Source organism: Gadus macrocephalus, chromosome 15, assembly GCF_031168955.1.
Source record: "Gadus macrocephalus chromosome 15, ASM3116895v1".
Classification (NCBI taxonomy): domain Eukaryota; kingdom Metazoa; phylum Chordata; class Actinopteri; order Gadiformes; family Gadidae; genus Gadus; species Gadus macrocephalus.
In genome coordinates this window covers 9,069,287-9,093,446 of record NC_082396.1, presented here as the reverse complement: position 1 = coordinate 9,093,446, position 24,160 = coordinate 9,069,287, and the positions used below count along the sequence as shown (strand labels likewise).

General features: G+C 45.1%; 1 protein-coding gene across 1 annotated transcript in view; it reads right to left on the bottom strand.

Annotated features, from left to right (window-relative positions):
* The window catches only part of LOC132473650 (calcium-activated potassium channel subunit alpha-1a-like), a 106,327-nt gene extending 83,148 nt beyond the window's left edge, over positions 1-23,179 (bottom strand). The window contains exon 1 of the mRNA XM_060073859.1: positions 23,170-23,179. Within this exon, the coding sequence (XP_059929842.1) occupies positions 23,170-23,179 (10 nt within the window). The remainder of the gene's footprint in view (positions 1-23,169) is intronic.
* Positions 23,180-24,160: the final 981 nt, after the last annotated feature.

Sequence of the window (24,160 nt, the reverse complement as noted above, 5' to 3'; positions counted from 1 at the left end):
TCGCTCTCTCCATGGCACTCTCTTTTCCTCTCTCTTTCTTTCTCTCACTCTCTCCATGGCTCTCTCTTTCTCCTTCTCTCTCACATAATCTATTTTCCCATCTTTCTCCCTCAACCTCTCTCAACACCTCTTTCACTCTCTTTCCTTTCCTCTCTTGTCATCGCCATCTCTCATCTCCAAACGATATATATCCCTATCTGGCCATTGTGTTTCCATCCCTCTTCCCCTCTCCTTCTCTCCATCCATCTCTCTCTCTCTCTCTCTTTCTCCGTCAGCATCACAACCGCAGCTTTCGAGCACACGACAATAAGGGAGGCAGCCATAGTAAATCACTGCCACTGTAACAACACTAGGTACAAAAGGTACAAGAAAACTTGAGAACAAACGGTTACACAAAACCAGGACCTCCCCATTTTTCACAATGAGGACCAAAATAACCAACACAACAACAAACAGAAACACACTACACTATCAGCAGCTCCTACTACTGATAGTTAGCACCACACAGGATAGTTCTTGGCATTACATATGATGTTGCCAGTAACACATAGTGTTTAAACGCAGTGTGACAATACTGTGAGGTGTGCAGGTGCAGATAGCCAGCAGCAAATAAAATACACTTTAATTTTGCCCACAGGCACCCCTTGGGATTGGTAGGGATGGTATTATATTTCTCTCCCATAGCCGTGTAGGTTTTCATTTGAGTGTATCTGATTGTAAAAAGTAATGTGTTGTAGTTTCCCTCAATTGTTTTCTGGCTAGTGTCCACTAACAACGTCTATTGAAATGAAATCTGACATGTTATTACACTATAATATGAGTGTGTGTGTGTGTGTGTGTGTGTGTGTGTGTGTGTGTGTGTGTGTGTGTGTGTGTGTGTGTGTGTGTGTGTGTGTGTGTGTGTGAGTGTGTGTACGTGTGTGTGTACGTGTGTGTGTGTGTACGTGTGTGTGTGTGTGTGTGTGTACGTGTGTGTGTGTGTACGTGTGTGGGTACGTGTGTGTACGTGCGTGTGTGTGTGTACGTGTGTGTGTGTGTGTGTGTGTGTGTACGTGTGTGTGTGTGTACGGTGTGTGTGTGTGTGTGTACGTGTGTGTGTGTGTGTGTCCATCCCAGATATGCTGTGGTATCACATTTCTTCACAAACAGGCCTCAGGTAACGCCACCACAGGACACCAGCAGCATAATAAACACATCCATGCATGGTTAAGGCCTGGTTGTCCCTGGTTGAATAACTCCCAAGCTTCTGTGTCTGTTTTGAGATGTTACACTATCATCGCAGCCCTTAAACCTCAGATTGTTGCACCTTCTGCTTCCACAGTCCACACACATCGTCGTAGTGAATCAACATCTGCCTGTAATATCAATGTCTGGGTGAATGTATCCGTCTCCCACCGCTAAGTGAACCGTTTTCTTGCCGTTACAAGACATTAGGCAGTCTGTTTGAATACGGGGATCTGTGGGGCTGGCACGTCGGAATTTGCGAGACCTCGCTTGAGGTCTCGTGAACTTAAGTTAAACGTTTAGTATAACGGAAAAACATTCACATGCATACATTTTCTATTTCATCATTGATCGTAGGTCAGCCATCTCCTGGGACCCCGTATGCATACTAAAACGACCCCTAGTGGCCTGCAGAGCCCAAGGCTGGGAACCCCTGAACTATCCCACTTATCTCGACCAGTGTCTGGAGTTCTGGGGATTCTACATACCCCTTGGGGGGGGGGGGGGGGGGGAGTTCAAATCTGTACCATAAAAAGACTTGAGCCTTCGGGCACCACTGTCCACCTAAGTGCACACTCGTCAGAGGTAAGGACGGCGGGCCAGGGGACAAGGGGCTCCTCTTGCGGGGGATGGAGGCTTCAGCGAGTGGGGGATAATGGATCAACATTGAGGCGGGGGGATCCAGGCTGGCAGGGCTGGGAATCAAAAGGGCTCTTTATCTCAGCCCCATGGTTCAGTTTGGACCCACAGGACACAGGCCCGATGGCTCTTTTCCTTTCTGCAGTTGTGGGGTCTTGGTTCTTTGGTTTTTCGGCCACTCTGACTAGAGAGTGAAGGAATATATGGAGATATTGGCAAAAAATAAAATAAAATTGGTTCGTAGGTTCATGCCAGTTTTCTTAGGATTTACTTGCTCAGCACACAGGGAAACACTTTATTGTGTCCAACTACCATCTTAACAAAAACAAATACATATGGTTATTATAATAACCAGATGGTACGCAGAAATAATGCTTCTTTGACTAGGTGTCACACTCAGCATTTGGACAACAAGGGATACTATTGTAAAAAAAAAAATGAAGGGCTGGCATCATACGGCAGTGAGAATAAATAGCTGTGAAGAAAAGTTGAAAATTAATAATAAGCCTTAGCCTGAAGCAAATGAGGGAGTCCATTTGTGGGCTGATTTGCATGCTGTTGTTACCGGACTTTTAAAGGTTGACATCAAAGACAGAAAAATAAAATAAAGAACAGGCTTCTGGCAATAATACAATAACAACAACACTCACACACAGAATAAGCAAAACTGATTTAGTTTTTCAGAGCCTTCTCTAATCCCAATTTATCTCTGCATATATTTCCTTCGCTCCATCGGCCATAATTACTGTGACCCTGAGAGCTCAACGCACTGTGACTTAAGAAAACACAGGCAAATAGACAAAACACAAGCAAATTAGAAAAACACATTCATCAGTTTGACAACAAACAGAATACGGTTTGGGACTCACAAGGTGTTCATCATTTTTAAGTGTCCTCTGGAAACACTCTCTCCTTCGGCGTAATTGTAGAGCTTATCTATATAGTTTTTTGTCTGTATTGTGTTTAATTGTGCGAATTTGCAGCCCATTTTTCAAAATACTGCGCATGTGTTGTCAAATTGGTGGCGTTCTTTTCAGTGCTCTTGGCAGTGGTCTTTTCAAATTGCGGAAGATGTTTTCCTAATTTGGTTGTGTTTAGTCTATTTGCATGTGTTTTCTAAAGTTACAATGTTGCTGTCAAGATTTTTTCTTAATTTGCTTGTTTGTTGCATTTTTCATGGGTTTTCTACCTCAGCAGTGAGTTGGTTTCAACTTGATGAAGATGTATTCTTATTTTGCTAATGTTTCGTCTAGGGCTGCAAGTTCTGGTGGGCTGGTTGAGTGGTTGGTTGATATGCACTTGTTGGACCAAATTCGGAAAATAGTCCAATGAGAAATTGGTCACTTTTCCTTATGGAAAGTGAATTTCTCTGAATAAACATAGTGATATGTTTAGGTAGGCCATTAGGAAGAGTAGAGTGATCTGTGTTTTTAATATATTGATTTGGTCATAGAGTTGGATGAATCGAGCAACCATTTCTTTGGTTGACCTCAGCCCTTTTTCTATTTCCCTGTGTTTCCTTACGTTTCAGTGCATTGGGCTCTCAGGGCCACCGTACATAATAGTTCCGGTACCCTAATGGTTTCCCGACATCAGCAATACTTGGAATGCCCACCAGTTGGCAATGCGCGGTTGCCATTGTCGATAAGCCAACTTTGATTGGCTAGCTAGCTCAACTATCTAGCCTAGCTTGCTTGGTTAGCCCCTGAGGAGAGGTTCCAAGTGATCCTTTTGGTGTCCAAGCCAGAGGGGATATGACGGGACCACTGCCAAGCAAGGCTCATCATGCCCAGTCAACCTTCTGTTCCTAACTTCCTGGAGCCTCTCAATCCAAGCCATATGTGTGTACATCGTTCCTCCCACATTGTAAAGCGCCTTGGGTTCTGATGAAAGGAGCTATTAAAATGAAATGTATGAATTAATTATTATTATTATTATTATTAATATTATAGGTAGGTCGCTCCTTATTTTATATTTAGTCATAGAGACATATAGCAGACGTATTTATGAAAAGTGACTTACAGTGAATTGTGCTGTAGGTTTTGATCAAGGTTGGCTTAAGTGATATAGTAGATATTTTTACACTGGAGATCAAACTAAGTACCTTTTTGCTGAGAGTTAAACATCATTGCTACTAGACTATTCTGACACCTCTAGTGGCAGATTATAGTAACATGCCTTTGACATGCATGGAAATTGCAACATCCAAACTGATTCATGCTACAATTCCTGCCCAGTCAAAAGATTGAAAACGGTCGCAGCTGACAAGCAAGCATCACGTTCAGATTCACTACTAGGGTATGCTTTCACCAACAAAAGGCTCCAACATGCACACAACACAAGGAACTCATGTCAATAGTGAATAGAGGAGCATAGAGGAGGGGGGGGGGGGGACCCTCTTTTGCGTGTTCGGATTGCGGAGAGGGGGGGTGAAGTGCAGATAAGGGATGGAGAACACACAGCTCTCTGATAAACAGTGTCTGTATTCTGATCGTGCCCGAGGCACAACCCCAGTCTCATCCCCTCTGAGAGAGAGGACGACTGACGCAGACTTCCACAGTGAAAAATAGAAATAAATATGCATCGACCCTCCCAGTATGATCTGACTGCCGTTGAGTAGTTTCTAATGAAGCGAAACATCACTCGATTAGGGAATGAAATATGTAACATTTCACTGAGTAACAAGCAAAATAATGATGTATAACTTTAAAGGCAGGAGGTGAACGTGACTAGAATAGTTTTCCCAAAAAGGAGTCAATGTATTCTGAGATATTGAATGTAAAAGGGTGCATGGAAAGGAGAAGGGGACCCTAGTTACTCTGGTGGTTTAGGTGTGCTATGTCGGTGTTGACTCGACAGCCCAGTCGTAGGCTATCAGAGTAGTGGAAAGTTGAGTTCAGACTGTCTGAGACCCAGTCTGGGAGCAGAATTTCAGATGACAGCAACTGCCATGCACTCTCACTGAGGTCAGACAAACAGAAACTAGAGGGGAAAAAACAAGGTGCGATGTTGGAGTTTGTTTGGTCTGCCCAACATACTAATACAGTAAACCAAAATATTGGAGTCTTAAATGTAATGCATCATAAATGAAGTGAGGCTCAAGACAAATACAAACACAAATAATTTAGCAAAGCAGAGCAGTTTTGCTGTTTAAAATAACCCTCATGAAATATTTAAGTGAAGCTAAACCGATGCCAGAAAAGTGGCCACAGAACAACCATGTTGCATTAAATGTGTAATACAAATTAAATAATAATGGTAATAGAGGTATGTGCACTCCCATACGCTTCAAATGATATGCAAAGATAATTGCATATCAATGGTTAAGTCAACAAGTGGTTCAGTCAACATTTCCACATTGGTTGGATTTTGTTGAATGGTAGATGCCACTGATTAGAGGTCAAGCTGTCCTTCATAAATCCTCTTTCATCCATCAGCCATCCCCCCAAGCAGCAAGCCCACTGTCCACATGCAACTGCATCAATCACAGCCTCGAGTGTACCCCCATCTCTCTGGGACACCTACTAGAACAATAGGGGGGCTTTTATCTAGCAAACGTCTTTATACTCCAGAAAAACACATCATCAAAGTCCCGCTCATTGCCTCTCACTCATTGGTCAACAGAGCTCTATAGCCCCCTGGAAAAGGGATAAACCGATTGGTTAAAAGCTCAAATTGCCATCCACTGTTGCTGCTGATGCAACAAATCCCGAAAGGCCGTGTTCAGTTGGCCACGCCCTGCTCCCTCTTGCCCCCCCCCCCCCACTTTCCCACTCTTGTTGCCCCACAACAGTGGTGACCTCGATGACTCTCTCCCTCTCTCTCCCTCCTCGATCTCTGTTTCTCTCCCTCACTCTGTTTCTCTCCCTCACTCTCGTCCCTGTTTTTTATCGAGCTCAGCAGGCATGGCAGGTGGCAACAGGGGGTTTGGTTGTCGTTTGACGGACAGACTGTCCTCTTCGTCTCCCAGAGATGAGGGGGGGGGGGGGGGGCTAGACAAAGAACTACACTGCAGGAGTCTGGGCTGGGGAGGACAACAAGAACCAAAGCCCATGTCGTTGTTGATCAATATAAGGTGAAACTCTACTAAGACTCACTCTGTATTGAGCAACATGTGTTTCACGATATCATTGAGCCTTGGGAACAAAGAAATCGAATGTAAACGACAGTTTATTTAAACTGATTAAACACAGAGATGGAAACATTCCGGTGAGGTTGAAAACAAATTAATATGAAAAATAATCAATACCAGAGCAAATGGACTTTCCAAAGAACAATCAGACACACATGTGTCCCAGGTCTATTGTGATTTACCCATGGAAGAAGCTCCATGGATTAGACATATTCCAAACTCCCTCTCCAACATTCTAAACTGGTCAATAATAATGACTGTGCCTCGTATTCCCCAAACAGCCGACCCCCTTTGACAATGTGCTTTACGACGTCTGGAAATAAATCAGACATTGATCCATAGCAGGCCATGAGTGCGTGCGGAATAGGCTTGGTTTAACCTTGGAGGCCTTCCTCTGAGACAGGCGTCCTCCCGGAGCACATGAGGCCGGGCGCTGGGACAGGTGACAGCTCCTCCAATGAGCTCCTGTCGGCTGGAGGCGAGCAGAGAGCGTCTGCTGTGAGAATCTATTAGGGACAAACCAGACTAAACCGGTTGGAGGACGACGTTTTTTTTGAAAAACCTTCAAAGAGTTGAAGTTGGGATCGAAGAAGACTTAAAAGTAGATTTACACGTGTAATGAATGGATAGCATAATAAAGATAGATATAGTGACATGCATAATATAACAAACACAGCAACATGGAAATACACTCACTTATGTTGTAAATGTATATGTTATACTGGAAAAAATCATGGAATAGTAAATCCATCTTGAGGAGGAGGGGTTAGGCATTATGTTGAGAGGGAAAATAGCAATCTACCCCAAATGTTTTGCATACCATAATTTCATATAATTCCTGGGACAAACAACATCAACAAAGTCACTCTGTGTACTGTCCCTTTCCCTCATATTGGTACTCAATGCACGACACAGCTGGTGTCCTCAGCAGTGCATGTGTCCACGAGACACCTGGCCCTGTGTTCAGACGAGCCCAGTCTAGTGGCAGACCGGCCCAGACAGGGACCGTGACCTTGGCTCTACGCAGAGGACAGAGTTGAAAGGAACCAGAGGAGGCAGAGGGAGGGAGAGAGGGAGGGAGGGGAGGGGAGAGAGGGAGGGAGGGAGAGGAGAGAGGGGGGAGGGTGAAGAGACAGAGAGATGGGGTTGAAGGTAGAGAGAAAGAGGGAGCGGGAGCGAAAGGGAGATGTAGAGACAGAGGTTGAAGGAGAGAGAATGGAGGAAGGAGGCAGAAAGAGAGAGGAAAATAGGGAGGGGGGTAGAGAGAGGGAGGTTAATTGAGGGAGAGGGGGAGAGGGGCAGAACGAGAAAGCGGGAGGGGGGATTTAAAGGGAGAGAGGGAGAAAGGACAAAGAAGAGCAAAAAGAAGGCGAGTGGAGGGAGAAAGAAAGGGATGATGACGGATGGATAAGAGAATGTTGGAGAGAGGGGTAAGGAAGATTGAGAGAACCCTCGGGATATAGGTACTTCTCAGGGGTAGCAGAAAATGGCTTTTGGGAGAGACAGAAGTGAAGAGAGAGAGAGAGAAATTAGAGCGTGTCCTCTAAGGAACAGCATGAGTCTAAATGCCACATATCGTGTGTGCGTGTGTGTGTGTGTGTGTGTGTGTGTGTGTGTGTGTGTGTGTGTGTGTGTGTGTGTGTGTGTGTGTGTGTGTGTGTGTGTGTGTGTGTGTGTGTGTGTGTGTGTGTGTGTGTGTGTGTGTGTGTGGCTCAAGCATGCATGTTTGTGAGTCTATGATTGTGTGGATGGGTCTGTCTTTTTGTGCGTCGGGAATTCATTTGTAAGTGTGTGTGTATGTACACGTGTGTGTGTGTGTGTGTGTGTGTGTGTGTGTGTGTGTGTGTGTGTGTGTGTGTGTGTGTGTGTGTGTGTGTCGTGTGGTGTGTGGTGTGTGTGTGTGTGTGTGTGTATGTGTGTTTGTGAGTGCGTGTGCGTGTGCATGTACCTGTGTGTATACGCGTGTGTATGCACATGTGCATATGCGCATGTGTGCGTGTGTGTGTGTGTGTTAGGGAGGACCCCTAATGGGATTATGGCAGCAGAGACGTATGTGAGCAGACTGCAGAGAGCCAATGACAGCGTTAGAGGAGAAAGCCACTCACCTCTACCATCATAACCAATACAAGCCTGACATCAGCAGCACTCAGCAAAGGCTGTCTTTAAAATGAAAGCAAGACGCAATGGATTCAAATAATGGTTGTGAGAACAAGGGTCAGAAAAAGCATTCTTCTGCCCAGAGGGTTGTTCTGATTAATTTTAACAAATACAAATAAACCGACTAAACAGACAAACAGACCACACAGAAACACACCCTATGGTCAAAGGTCAAATCAAATGCATAAAGTCTGAGACGCACTGTGGGAAAGAACAACCATACACAAAGAAGACATGGAACGAGATAGATCCGTACAATACATATCTGAGACTGAATGCAAGACAGAGAAGTGTAGAGAAGCTATCGGAAGACTAATTGAAATGCAGCGTATGCACAGTGGCTCAGTATAGTGCATAAGCACTGCCCTTGAATCTTCTGTGTAAGACATTCTGTCGCTTGAAGTTGAAAAGTTTGAGCAAACTAACACACAGTGACAAATCCGGTGGCTTTGTTTCAGTACAAATTGTTCCACAGTTTCATGGGATCCATTTGAGTTCATATTAATTAAATTAACATAATGGATTTCATAATGCACGATTTTGCCTAACTAGGATTACTTTTTGGGGGCATATCTTGAAAATCAATGGGGGAACAAATCACCTTGACGTCACCTTGACGTCACCTTGACACCAGAATTACAGCTCAGTTTCAACATGATCATTATGGCGTGATTAAGGGCGGCACTTAAGACTACTGGTTATTTTGGAGAAAATAAATGGGACTCAAATAAAGAAAATATCAAGTTAATAACCAAAAACATTCAGCTATTTTCGGAAACATCAAAATTAACGCGTTGATCACACTTTACAATAAGGGTACATTGATTAGCCATTTATTAAAATAAGGGTAATTCCGTAATAAGCATTAACTAACAGTTAATCAACAGTTAACTAATGGTCTAGAAATCATTTACCCATTATGTTCATGTTTACCGAAGATTTACTCATTGTAAATAAGGGAAATAAATTACTTAATAGCCCTAACCCTATTATAATCCTTTATCATAATGTTTATCACTGTTTTAACACTGTTCTGATTGAATGTACCCTTGTTGTTACCAATGTGTTTTCAACTAGAGAGGAAGTGTATTTGTGTTAGCATCAAAGTCACTTTCTTTTTAGCTCGACTTAACCTTCCCTGCAAAGAGGCATATGTGATCATCATCATTTCTATGTGTGTGATAATTGCCGTGTTGTGATGTGACATTTGAACCAGTGCGCACCCTTATATAAGAACCGAAACCACCGTGCTAACGCAGCTGTACAGCTGGCTAGCGTGTTTCGTCACTTTAGCACGATCTGATGAAACGCCTCAGGATCACATCAAAGTTGGGTTCAGTTTCTTTGTTGCTTATCTCTTAACCTTCCCTGCGATGAGGAAGAAGCGATCAGCGTATTTCTAATGTGTTGCCGGAGATAATTAACCTTCTTAAGTCTTAAATTAGCGTCAATCGGCTGCAGGCATCAACACCAGATAAGCACAACAGCTTCAAGTTGTTCATTTAAATATTTACATATAAACAGGGAGAAGAAACTCCTGCTGTTTGTAGGAGCTAAACCCAGAGTTGGGGTTCAAGCCAAACACCCAAGAACAAACAAAAAAAACATAAAATAATAATGATAATAATTCAAATATATAATAATGATACAATATGTTTAATTAGTATAGTCATTTAATTAAGAATTCATTAAACGATGTTCTGGGTTTGACTTACACGCCGGTAGTTACTCAAGAAAGGAAAGGAACAAACATCAAAAAATTATACAAATAAAAAGGTGTGCGCTGAAGGCTTCGATTCTTAAGAGTCACACACACACACACCCACAGTTACACACACACGCACACACACGTAAATCGATGGAAACTAGGTGCTAGAAAGGCAATAAGGTAAATCGAATAGATCTCACATGGGAGAGATGAGGACTTTGCCACTCGCCCACCGACTGCCAGCAGACTTTACTGGAATGTTCTGCAAGCCAGGGAGTCCTTGGTCCTTAAAACACGTGGGCTGACATTCTCCTGCCTTTGTTTACAAACTCGCCCATAGTGAATACAATTTGCAGAGATTACAGCCGCACGCGGGTATGTGTGTGTGTCTCTCTGTGAGGAGGAGGAGGAGGTGTTGGAGGAGGAGGAGGTTGAGAAGAAGAAGGAGGATGACTAGGAGGAGGAGAGGTGAATCAGTTGTTGTTGTTGTTGTGTGTGCGTAGAGTCCCTTAATGCACCACACAACACAACACAATGCTTCATACATAACAGTTTTTTATCAACGCCCAGTTTGGACCAAAAAAAAGCATTATGAAGTCTTTTTGAATGCAGCAATGGAGACATCGTCTGAATATTAAACAGCCCTTTTTTTCATCCACTCTGTTTTTATCATGTTTCATTTCTTTCCGTTTTTTAAGGTTATAATGTATTCAGGACAATGTGACTGCTGTCTCTGCACCGGTAAAGCACACTGGCGTCCATTATGTAACCTTAATCCCAGCATAAATCAACCCCTCCCTGTGCAAGATAACAATGTCAAACCCTCATCACACCATCACCGTTTGTATTAGATTGCATAAAGACCAATTACTTTGTCCGGAGCTCATTCCCAAATTTGAGGATGTCCTTCGTCCGGGCGACCAAAAAATGTCACATAGCATTTGGCAAGATGAGGGCAAAGGGGTAAATACTGCCAAGTATTCAATTAAAAATGTCTGTTCCCCTAGCAATAATGCTAATGGATGGTCACTCTGTCCACTGATAAAGATAAGGCGGGTGTATTTACCTAAAAGGATGCCAACGATAATAGAACTGTCAGTGTTGTTTATGAGGCGTTTATATTAAGCTGGAAGCACCAGGTTCCAGTATAGCAACATATAGGCCTTGGCCCAGCACTTTCCACAATGTGTATATATGCTAATAGAGGTCATGAATACATGTCAAGAGTATAGGGTTGAATTACAATAACGAACAAACTAGAATTCCACAGTAATTACGAAGCAACCAAAAGGAGAAATTTGCTTTTGAAGAAAAGCTATGCTACACTGATGTTTAATTTAATAGATATGGGCTTTGGAGAAAACACTCAATTCAACAATTATGGAAATATGTGTCTGAATCATGGTAAAGATTTAAGCATTAAAATCCCCTGCAGAATAGTATTTTCATTAGCACATGGGAAAGACTTATTAACAGTATGTTACAGTTTAGACAAATAAGGCCCACAGCCTAGTTCTCTCCCAATGTGGGGTTTCTGAAATATCGAAGAGCACACATATCTCTCCACCGACTCCCCCGCATGCATCTCAGAGGAGACGCGGCAGCTAGGACACGATATTTATCTCATTAACTCAAGGTTTCCGTTCATTTCCTGAGGATTAACAAGCAGTTTATCAACCATGGGGACACAGAGCTCTTTGGCTCGCTGCGAACAATTGAGCCAGGCTGATAAGGGCTTTTGCGCACAGCGCTTCGCACACATTTTCACAACGGTAGAGAAAAGAAAACACAGCATTAGTGAACACCGTCGGTTGGCAGATGATTGGCAGGTCGTGGAGCAAGACGGGGAGAGTGGGAACCGACTTTGAGCGTGTTCCTTCTCTTGGAACGGATCTGCTAACAAACAAGAGCTCTGAAGTCGGGGAGGGTAGAGGGTGCAAAGAGGGGTGACCTCCCCAGGATAAATAAAAAAATTAGGTGTGCCTTTATCGAGGAACAGTTTGCCTCTTTCCAATCTGCGCCCGCTCGAGGTCAAAGAGAACAACATGCATCAGCTTTCTCCCGCCTCTGCCTTCCCCTGTCTGATTAACCTTTTGAAGATAGCGTGAAATGACAAAATGGACGCCCCTCACCTTGTTATCTCTGTGCCACGGTCGCATTATTCACCTATTCAGCAAAGTATGGGCAAACATTGTTGACAGAAGAAAAATCGTTTTTTTTCTGCATCTGTTTGCATCTATTCAACAGATTTTCCTGCTTTAGCTGAAGAAATATACTGAGGACATCATTTGAATCATTTGAAGCATCGTGTTCCCTTATATAAAGCACACAGAGCTGACACCTATCAACACAGCTGATAAGCGTGTAATGTCCATTTAGCACGATCCAATGAAATCGCTAAGGAACAAATCACACTGCCTGTTATGCCACGGGCTAATATCTTGTTTAATGCAAACACAGCACATTATGAAAGTCAGTGTGGGAATGATTGAGTACAATAATGTATTAAATTAAATTGTGTCGTAGTAAACATCCATCTGCGTCACAAAATAGAAACCCAACAAATTGTTAAAAACATGTTCTAAAATATGCTGAAGCAAGTTTGAGTTATCGAAAAGGAAAAAGATTGGTAGATCAGCAAATTCAGTTGACTTTCAGAAATATCTCATCTGAATCTCACTTTAGTGGGGTAGCTAGTACATCTTAAAGACTATGATTTATATATAATTAAAGGTTATCGTATCCTATCGAAACACTGAAAATCACAACGTATATCCGTGCCTTGCTCATAAATTCTATTGAGATTTTGCAGGTTCATAAATGAAGTCAATCTTCACACGTTTCGGACGTCGCTTACGGATACTGTTTTCAGATTAGTTATATCACTTTAGTTTAGATGTTGGATGGCCTTCACTGTGTCCCTCAAACACTGAGGATTAAACATTGTTTAGAAAGTAAGCAAACCAGAAAACAGTCTTTCTCTCTGAAGTCTCTGATGACCTATCACGGAGATATAGAGCCATGTCTCACCCTTCACCTGTGACCTCTGCTTAGCCTGTTGCCCACGACGATGAGAGGGACCAATGAGCAACTGTATTAGCATGGCATGTTCGCACCAAGTGTGCCGTGCCTCTCTCTCTCTTTCTCTCAGCCACATCCTTCTTGGGATGCGTATGATCTTCTGGCACATGCACATGCAGTGCTATTCCCCTGCGATGAGGGACTTTATGGGTTTAATATCACCGACACGTTTTCACCTCATAAACTCCACATCTCAACCCCTGCCCCACCAATCTCAGCCGCTCCCACACCCCTTCTCCGCCGAGCCCCCGGACTCCCGCCGTTATCCTCTGTAGCATTAAAAACGTCACATAAAAATGCTATACACAACACATTTCAGTCTTTAAATGCAACCTCCACAGGGAGAGGTTTACTGTCAAGGCAGCCATTTTAAATAACGCTTAGAGCACAAACCTTCGCCCTCTCTTTGACAACCAATGAACTATGGAGTCAGGGAGCGCTCTCCTCATGTATTCCGCCCCCCCCCCCCCCCTCCCTTATTTTATGTCCCGGCTCGGCTGACGGACGGCGGTGTTCCTGGGCGGGACATAAAACAACGGGAATCAAACAGGTGCAGTAGGGAGCCCCTTGTACATTCCGCATGAGGCGTTACCATGGCGATGTGTTGCCAAGTGGGAGTGAACACGATGGATTAGACAAGAGGTGCATGAGGCCACAGCGGCGGGGAAAGTTATGAAAGTAAATCACAAAAGCGCGAGCGGATACACGACCCCCTGATGAATAGAAAGGCGCCTGCCCCTTTGAGTCCACCTCGCCCCCACGGCGTCCTGGAAGCCAACACCCGTCCGTCCGTTCGCTTCAAAAAGCCCTGAACCAACGTCTCCGTCGCCTTTTGTTCGCGGTCGACACATTAACATAAGTGCTTCTATAAGAAGAACTTGTGTGTCCGACGTGCACACTTCCTTTGAATAAGTCGATTCGCAATCCGACACGCGTAACGACGTGTCACGGCGACACGTGCACATAACCCCAGTGGACTTTAAAAACATGCACATAATTATTATCCGTGTGTGCATGTGCGCGTGTGTGTCCTGTACATGGCGCAGCCCTCGACGTGTTCCACAATGTAATTTATTTCTCTTGGCGAGGGGAAGAGAAATGGAAACAGAAGACGGAAGAGGATAAGAGGAGGGAGATGAGAGGAGGGGAGAGGAGGAGATGGAAGGGTAGAGAAGAGGAGAAGAGGAGAGCAGAGGAGAGAGGAGAACCAAATGAGGAGGAGAACAGTACTGGTAAGCAGATGAGAATAGAGGAGGAGAAACGATGAAAGAGAAGGGAGAGGAGAGGAGAGGAGGAAAGGACAAAGAGAAAAACGAGAGGGAAGAGTTCGGGGAGAAGGGTAGATGCAAGGAGATGAAAAAATAGGAGAAAATATGAGAAGAGGAAGGAGAAAATGGAATGGCTTCTGTACAATTCTCGCCTGGGGAAGACCAAAACAATAAGAGAAGCCATCCTGCCTCGGCTTGTATGCCATCAAAAATCAATACTGAAGCAATTTGGGGGCCATGTATGCATTGGCAGCCCTGCAGGCCACTTCATTAGGACAAAGGGCACCATGGGGGAACACGAGTACCCAGAGCTAAAACCTCCTCCTCACGATGTCTGGATGGGAATTGACAGTGAAAACATAATGACACCGACACCAGCAGCGGGAGAGCTTCCTGAGTGTGTGAGAGAGGATTATACCAAACCCCCCACCCCCCCAAAAAAAAAAAAGCATTCATGTTGAACCAACACCCGTCGCAATCTGTTTCAGTTTCATTTTCACGCTTCGCCCGCTCCGTTCGCTGATATGATTGTTTCGGCCCGTTCCGTTACACGTCCGTCCTTATGTCGCTCTCGCCCTCTCCTCCTCCCTCGCCCGCTAATCTCTCTCTCCCCTGCCACCTCGGCCACTTTGGCACACATCCCCGCCCCGTTCCACCTGCGATCGGTTCCCGTAATGATGACCTCATGGAAACAGCAAGCCGGCATTAGCAGAGGGTGTGTGGGGGAGGGGGGGGGGGGGGGGGGTTCGGGGTTGCTTGAGGTGGCGTGTTTTTTAGGGACACCGTGCAGCCACCCTCTTCCCAGGAAACCAATCCCTGATGGTGGGAGAAAACAGATCTGTTGGGAGTACCTCGACAGATGGTGCCTACGTGGACGAGAGCGGAGATAAGCAATTAGTCGTGTAGAATACGACACGAGTGGCAACAGCTTTTACCGCCGGGCTGAACCCGAAACCGAGGGGTTCACGCGGGTTTTACACCGGGCAGAGAGAGGGCAATCAAGGGGGTAGGGGACAGCGCGGAAATATGAGACTGGTGATACAGCGCTGACCAGTGGTAACCCCGCCTCAACCTCCCATCGAACACGCAGAATGCTGAACGCAGGCCTACCCATACTGCCCCGGAACACAAAATTGCTGATCTGCAGACACTTTGATTCAAAGTGACTGTGGGAGTGAGTGTGGATGATGGCTGATTAAACCAGCCATCATCCACACACACGCCAACAGTGGATTACAGATACATGTCACTAATGAGCAGGTAGGGGTTGGACAGTGGCTACAGACACATGTCATTAATGAGTAGGTCGGGGTTAGGAGAAGGCATCTTGCTCAAGTCTTGCTGCAGGTAGACTGCAGACATTGCGGTTCAACACAAGATTATTACTTTATTGATCCCAGACTGGAAACTGCCTTCTGGGATTGAACCCAGCGCCCTTTTAGCTGAACTATCCTGCCCCAAAGCTTGAAGGGAGTAGGGACACACAAATCACTGCATTTATGCACACAACCACGCACACACACACAGTGCCCCACAGACACATAAACACAGGACGGGACATTCAAATAAAAAATGACACTGATCGACTGCTCTGTTGGCTCCATTTTTAAGTTGGTGGAAAATCATCAGTGCATCGTTCTTCACATCACGTCTTCCAACCATCATCATCATTCATATTTGAGTAGTTTCTGAAACAGCAGCCGTAGCCCATAAAGAAGAGCTGGGGGAGTCGTTGTCTCTGATCCTCTCCAACACTCCTACACTCTCTCTCCATCTCTATCCCTCTTTATCTCCCTCTCTCTCTCTCTCTCACTCTGAGTCACAGTGCTTGTGTATTCCATGCAGTAGACGAATGATGAACAGCAGAATCGAATGACAGTGCTGCAAATATTCCCACAGAGAGATGGAGGGCTGATAATTGCGAAAGTTTGTCGTTCGATAGGAGAGAAGAGTTTTTCGAGAATGTACTATTCAAAATGGAGGTCGGAAGCAGGCAGTGGACAGGATGAAAGTAAGTAGTAGAAGTAAGGGTATATGACAAAAATTTGACAGGTACGCCGTTCCATCCACAATGTCCACGGTCTACCTGCAGGCATCACCAGACGCCTTAACCCCTCCCCAGCTCAAGCATGGCATTAACCCACAATCCAACATTTCTAATGTTACCCAACAAGAAGGCGACGGGCATTGGCGTTATAACGACGTTCAGGTCCTGACTTGGTATGGCTAACCTAACTATGAATAAACGTGTTTTTCTTGCGATCCAAACTTTTTTAGTCCGCCCTAATTCTGGAAGGCCTAGGTTGGAGCGGGAAGCCTTGAGAAGGAGAGCTATGGAGAGGAAAGAGCGTTGTTCGAAGCGCGTTGGATCAATGCGATGCAGCGCCTCGTGATGCTTTGGGTAGATGCGTCATTTCAGTGGGCTTTAGAGACGCTGGCGCCGGATCAGACCGCGGCGCGGTGACAGCGGCGAGGCATCGGAGGAGGCTGTCGGATTGAACAAGATGCTCTGACTAACAAGCAACCGAGGAACACGTCTGCGTCTACCCTCGCGCACAGCCTACCTAAATGTCTCTCTCGCTGACTGACTGTCGGTAAACAATAGTTTGTTCTGTTGTTTTGTTTTCGCCTGTCACTGGTGTGCCCCTCTCTCTCTCTCTCTCTCTCTGCAGAGACAAACAATCATCTGGTAATCCATTCTATCTGTGGAACATGACACTATATACTACGTGACATTGTGTTTATGTAGACACACGTTTTGACAAAAAAAAAGAAGAATTGAATGTTATTGTCGTGTGCCCGAAGCCAGTGAAGGTCAAATGCTGACCACTGGGTCACTGGTTCTCATGTGATCCAAAGTGTAGCATTGCTGTGTTGGTAACTGGATCTCCATGAGATCTAAAGTGTTGTACTGTTGTGTTGGTAACTGGGTCTCCATGAGATCCAAAGTGTAGCATTGTTGTGTTGGTAACTGGGTCTCCATGAGATCTAAAGTGTAGTACTGTTGTGTTGGTAACTGGGTCTCCATGTGATCCATTGTTCAGCATGGGAGCAAGGAGATAGAATTGAGGCCATAATGTCAGTGCAGTATCTAAGACATCTCGTCCCTGTAAGTCACCAGTGACTCGGCTCCTATAAGTGAGGCTAAATGGGACATCACTCCTGTGGCCGCTCTCACTCTTTCTCCATCCCACTCTCGCTCTTTCTCTCTTTCGCTCTCTTGCTGTGAAAATTGCGCTCTCGCTCTTTCTCTCTCTCCCTTTCGGTCTCACTCACCCCCTCTCCCTCCCTTTCGGTCTCACTCACCCCCTCTCCCTCCCTTTCGGTCTCTCCCTCCTCCTCCTCCTCCTCCTCCTCCTCCTTTCTCTCTCTCTCCTCCTTTCTCTCCTCCTTTCTCTCTCTCTCTCTGACTGCAGTTTTGCCATCCTGGCAGTTACTAGGAATGTGTACATGGGCGTGTGCATGCATATAGTAGTGTGTATGTATACATGTGTGTGTGTGTGTGTGTGTGTGTGTCCCCGTGTGTGTGTGTGTGTGTGTGTGTGTGTGTGTGTGTGTGTGTGTGTGTGTGTGTGTGTATAAGTGTGTGTGTGTGTGTGTGTGTGTGTGTGTGTGTGTGTGTGTGTGTGTGTGTGTGTGTGTGTGTGTGTGTGTGTGTGTGTGTGTGTATAAGTTTGTATGTGTATAAGTATGTGTGTTTGTGTGTGTGGGGGGTGGGGGGGTTGTTGTTGCGATGCAGAATACCGCTCTAATTCTATCTAGGATATGAGCAGACCGGTCAGGGCTGGAGGGCGAGGTAATGGGGGGCCGGTGTGAGGGGGCAGTGTGTGTGTGTGTGTGTGTGTGTGTGTGAGGGGGCAGTGTGTGTGTGTGTGTGTGTGTGTGTGTGTGTGTGTGTGTGTGTGTGTGTGTGTGTGTGTGTGTGTGTGTGTGTGTGTGTGTGTGTGTGTGTGTGTGTGTGTGTGTGTGTGTGTGTGGAGGAGGGGGCTTAGGACAGTGACTCATCACATAGAGTGACTCAGCATTATGACCTGCAGTCCAGGGACTAGGAGGGGGGGGGCATGGCTACCACAGACTTATTCAAATCATTTCACAAACACCCAATGGTATTTATGAAACATGTTACATCTGGAACACAATGGGCTTGTACCGTTTTCTATCGACGTTTCAGCGGCCCCAGGATGCCTTAAAGGTTCATGTGAGACAGATGGGATCAAATAGGGTCCAATACCCTAGCCTCTACTTTATCAGATTCCCATAATTTCAGTGGCAGAGTAGTATTATAAATGCATTAATTATCACTGAACTTAGTTGTAGCATCATCAATTAAACGTAAAACCAAGCTGACCTCTCAATCATACAAAGCAAAGATTAGACTTGGGCACACACAAAGGCTGGCACGTTGCAGTATGCTACAGCTGTTTGCTAGGGGACCAATGCTGAACTATGCAGCACCATGTCCACTATGACAGCTGCGGTCGCACAGAATAGTTCTGCATTGATCTGCCCAGCTTAACATATACAAACAAATACATTAACCAAACCCTTTTAACCCGTCCCAGTCCCCGCCGATACCGCAATTAGAATGGGAAAGGGAACCCTAGTCAAATATGTGATTTTGTTTTCATTCAAATGAAACTCCAACCATGAGGAAAGTGTTCGGTCTGAGGGCAGTGGAGCCCAGGATGGGGAGTGGAAGCCTAGCGATGCCACACCCATCAGTCTCCGCGGCTGGTCCAATCATCACCGCATGATGTCTATCCCGGGATATTGATGGATTGATCCCACTACGCGCATGTTAACAGGCCCTGCTTGGCTCGCTCTGTCTGTCCGCCTCTGGAAACCAATCCACCGCACTTTCATTAAACGCCCCAGAGACATCGTTCTGCGTGGTACAGAGATCGGGAGTTTTGATGGAGAAACAATCGCATTGTTTAGTATAGGATGGTAGAGTAAACTACTATACTATAGTATAGAATTCTATAGCATAGTGAGTCCTGTGTAGTAAACAATAGTTTGGTATGCTACTATATCATAGTATACAGTATATATATATATATATAGCAGTTTCCTGCAATACAATGATCTTTGTGTCTCTTTATGTCTCTCTCTATCTCCCCCTCTACCTCTTCTCAGGGCTCACACTATCTCATTCCCTCTTTGTTACATCCCACTCTCCTCTCTCTCTATCACTTCCCGAGTTTCACTGCCCTTACTGACTTTATACTCACCACCGTGTCTTGATGTTTGCAAACCCAAAATGATGTAATTATAGGCCCTCGGATTGGAAGCGCACATTGATTGGTCACGAGTGCGCCTCATGGTTGAAGGGGCACAGGGGGTCTTGCAACTGAGGCCAGGCCAGGTCCGGAGCCGGTAAGACCTTCTGTATTCCAGATCCACAATTGGACAGGGATGTCCAATTGTGTTTTTATCTCTGTATCCTAACCCTAATCCTGACGCCGACCGTAACTTCTTCCTGGTGCCTCAACAAAACCACTTCGCTCGGGGGTGTGCCACATTTTCTACATTAGTCAGGGTCTCTTCTGGAATCTCTAGAAATGTGGGGTCCCCCTGGCCTGCAACATTCTCCTAAACCATTTCTGGAAGAAACAATTTTGCCGACACCAAAATCTTCCAAAGCAGGTCAAATGACTTTGTCACAGATGCACAGGTCCAAAACAACCACTCCCATCGACCTATCAAAGGGTATTCCGATAGGTAACACACATTGAAATGACTTTATCTCGGGAACGGACGGTCTTATCACTGGAAATTACAACTGGAAATTAGGCGTCTCCGTCCCTCTGTGCTCCATGCAGCATGAACAGCAGTCCATCAACATTCACAGGACATCAGTCAATGATAATTGGATCGCTATCGACATCGCTGCTATGTTATGGCCAATGAAATAGGAATAGCATATACATCGACTATTTATCTACCTCTCTTCATTATCTTAAGTGACCGAGCCAGAGAAAACTTTTTGGTTTGAGTTTAGCTCCATTACACACATTTCTGTGATCCAGTGATGTATTGGGTCTATTTTTGGAATGCTAATGAATCACAACCCTGGTGTGCTTATTACTCAACCAATGATTCATCAGTTAACTGATCATTAATCTGTTGGTTGGAGCAGGGGACGGGCCTCGCAGTTTCACATATTCTCTTGCCCAAGCCAGCCCTAGACTCGCAAGTTCACGAACGTCCATTAACCTCTCGCACAAATTAGATAGAAAAACACTATAGTCCATCTGCAGTGGCAGAAAATGGTCTCTGAAAGAGGCTTATATTAAATACACAAATGGGTTATCTCAGTGCACCAAAGCGCAGTGACATAAAGTGCATGTTGTTTTATTTTTTGTTATGGATGCTAATGACAGTAGGAATAATGTCTTGGGTAAATGTATTTAAATGTATTCACATCTATCTGTGATTTAGGGACTCAAAAACCAAGAGATGAACAGTGAAAGTAGAGCGGAGCAGAAATAAGACTGTAGGGGAACCGACCCGGCATGGATGAATGGATACTGAACAGAGCCCAGAGAGATGCTTGGATTTCTCTGTATCTTCTAGCTGTAAGACCGAGTCTGATGTAGAGAAATGGCATCGGAATTTATTCCTGGAGGAATGATAACATCTTCTCTATTCAACAATTTTCTAAACACACAGAATGTAAGTGTGTCCCTGTGCGCATGTGTTTCTTTCGAGTTTGTGTGTGTGTGTGTGTGTGTTTTTTTTTCAAGTGTATGTGTGTATGTGTTTGTGTGTATGCGTTTTTGCATCAGTGCCAGTGTGTTTCGAGTGTGAGCGAGTGATTGCCTGCAAGATCGGCGACGGTTTGACAAAATAAAAAAAGGCGCTCGTTGCAAATGAGGCGACACTCAATGGCAGAAGGGCCATTAGACGGCAGAAAGACTCCGAATCTCCCCATAGGTCTCAGGTTGCATTACGGTGACACTGTGTTCCTGACGAGCGACACTCCTAGCGGGTGACAGCGGAGGATAAACAGGGGAGATGGCTCCGGCGCTGCGTTAGGCCGCTGACAGCTGTAGCGCCACTGATGAGTTTACCCACAGTGCGGAATCAGTTCCACACATACACACAGGCAGAATAATAAGCGTGATCAGATATCACACACACACACACACACACACACACACACACACACACACACACACACACACACACACACACACACACACACACACACACACACACACACACACACACACACACACACACACACACACACACACACACACACACAGAATAATAAGCATGATGAAACATTGCACCCACACACGCAAACACGGGCACATGCGCATAAATGCACAAACAAAAACATATGCTAACATGCACACGCACACACACACAAACAAACAGGCATGCAAGCTTAGTTACGTCCATTGATGCGGCCGCACACAGATTCAACCCCATCACACACAGACGGGTAAACAAACACGGACTGTAAATACAGATAACCTAAAACAAATAGCAGAACTGCGGATGGTCTGAGGCTCAAAATAAAACAAATCTAATTAAGCCGACTAACACAAAGACACACAAACATACGCATATGTGTGCGCTCACACACACAAACGCTCGCGCACACCAAGAAGTCTCACCTCGCATTCACTCATTACAAAATCGCTACCCCGTTGCGCACACATGCCATTGTGAGGAGCAGAACAGTGTGAAGGAGTAGGGTGGGAACGCGTTGACACTTATTTCCTTCCCAGCGGGACACGGGGACACAAAGATAAACAATGGTCCTTCCCCACAGAGTCCCCACAAGGTCTGGAAGACACACACACTCCCACATACTGGCACGCCAATGCACTCTGAGAGGCACGCACTCACAAATATCACATTAGTATTAGTATATATAAGTATTTAGACTTTATCTCACATTTTGATTGGTTAACGTAAAGTTTAAAGCTGATGACATCCGGTCCGAAAACTTTTAAAATGCATATATGATGTATATGTGTCACTTTATGACACTTCAGGTCCTTTAAATGCCCACCCAGGGTTTTGTGTTCACCCCAGACAGTTTTCACTTTTCTGTTTTGCCCATTCAACATCAACATCCCCACTCAACTCATTGTAAGCAGTGCCTGCTTCATGATGCCTTCCTTATCATGAATGTGTCGCCCCTCATTTGTTGATTCATTAGTTCATCATGTTAATATTCTAAACTATTTGTGGCTATCCGTTACAAAAGCAGGAATAACAACCAGGCAAGTTAGTGATCAAACTCGAGGATAGATATCCTTGCAAAACTTCTTCTTGTGTACAGTGTCTGTGCCAGACATGGCTATATGTAGTCAAAGTTGCCATGAAAGGTTTAGCAGGGGGCTTAATAGAAACCGAGGACAATGCACGTCGTTTTTTTACACATATATCGCATCAAAGTTAAGTTAGTGAGTTTGTTCGTTTTCAACACTGACATTTTAAATGACATAACTAGACATAGATAGATAAATGACGGTTGACACGTTAACTATAAGGACAACATCGGTACTGAGAAGCAGTGACGTCTGGGATATAAAGGTTCATATACAATGAGCCTGGGATACAAAGGCTCATATACAATGAGTCTTTGATATTGTAAAGGCTCCTGTTGGTGCGGGGGGTGGGGTCTGCTTAACCTTGAGAGGCTGCTGGCTTCGCGAGATTACAATCCCCGCGAGAATCCGTGTCAAGTTCCTCATCTCAAGGATCAATCAGCGTCCCGTGAGGAACGACGTGATACGCGGGACACGTGATAAACTGTGATAGACGGATTCAGAAGGGCCCGCTCCGATCAAAACCGTTCTCAAGGACGACTTCCCAGATGGTTCTGTGTCAGAAACCATACGGTGTGTCAGGTAAAGGTCTGCTCATGCAACCTAAAAACTGTCTGGGGGGGGCACGCAAAAGCCTGTTTAGGTGTGAAAAGGTTCATCGGTCCTTACCATGCCCCATTCGAGTAGAAAAACACCAATGTTACATTTTGTTAAAGCGAGGGCAACCCGCTGAACCCTAAACCTAACTATAGGTAGCTCCCTGGACGAGGACGCTCGCAGTGCATCGGCTTGGCAGATGACGACGATGACGGAGAGAGGGCTCCATGTGTGGACGGCCATGTGATGGGAGGCTGTATGCACGGGCAGAGGGATCACCATAGGGCTAGGAACCCAGCCATGGGAACAGATGGTCCGCTGTCCCCCACCAAAGATCGCATTAAGAAAGATGGCAGGGCTGACCTATTTCTGGACCCGGCATGCCGGGCAAATCAGCGGCACAGCGAGACAAGGGGAAATATCTACGTTGAACGGGTTATAATCCGCCGCCCTTTGTCTTCTTCATTACGGGATTTAAAAAAGGCATTTTTTTAGGGCACCGTCATTATAAACTCGAGAGAAAAATTATAAAATGATAGGAGGGTAGCTTACTATTTCGTGTGCCTGCTTTGGTAGTGTGAGCTTGCCGGAAAAAGGCTATTTCCATATCCTGCGTGAGTGTAGCTGTCAAAGCATTTATAAGCAGTCCATTAGGAGATCAGAGGTGAGGTTTGGTTCTGTGTTGTTTCATTGAATCAGCGTCGTCTTTTTTAGAACTGGTTCTATTGTCTGGAGATATTACGGTGAATCATTAGTTTGTTATTAATATTTTGTTTTCAGGTAGAAGCGGACAAGGCTTGTAGACTGAGGATATTGGCTTTCAAATCCGGAGCCTTTTCACAGCTCAGCACACACTCAGCCTACCTGCTAGTCTTCCCCACATAACAGGACTTCCCTCATATTTCCATTTGGTAATATTTCCATTATTGGTGGACTTTCTTTTCCTCTATTCTGAGGGCTGTCAGTCTAGATTATTCCCGGGGTCATTGACACTAATAGCTTGCCCTCTCACCTTGGCGACTAAATTCTACACTGGCTGTAGTGAATTGGTTCCTAAATAATT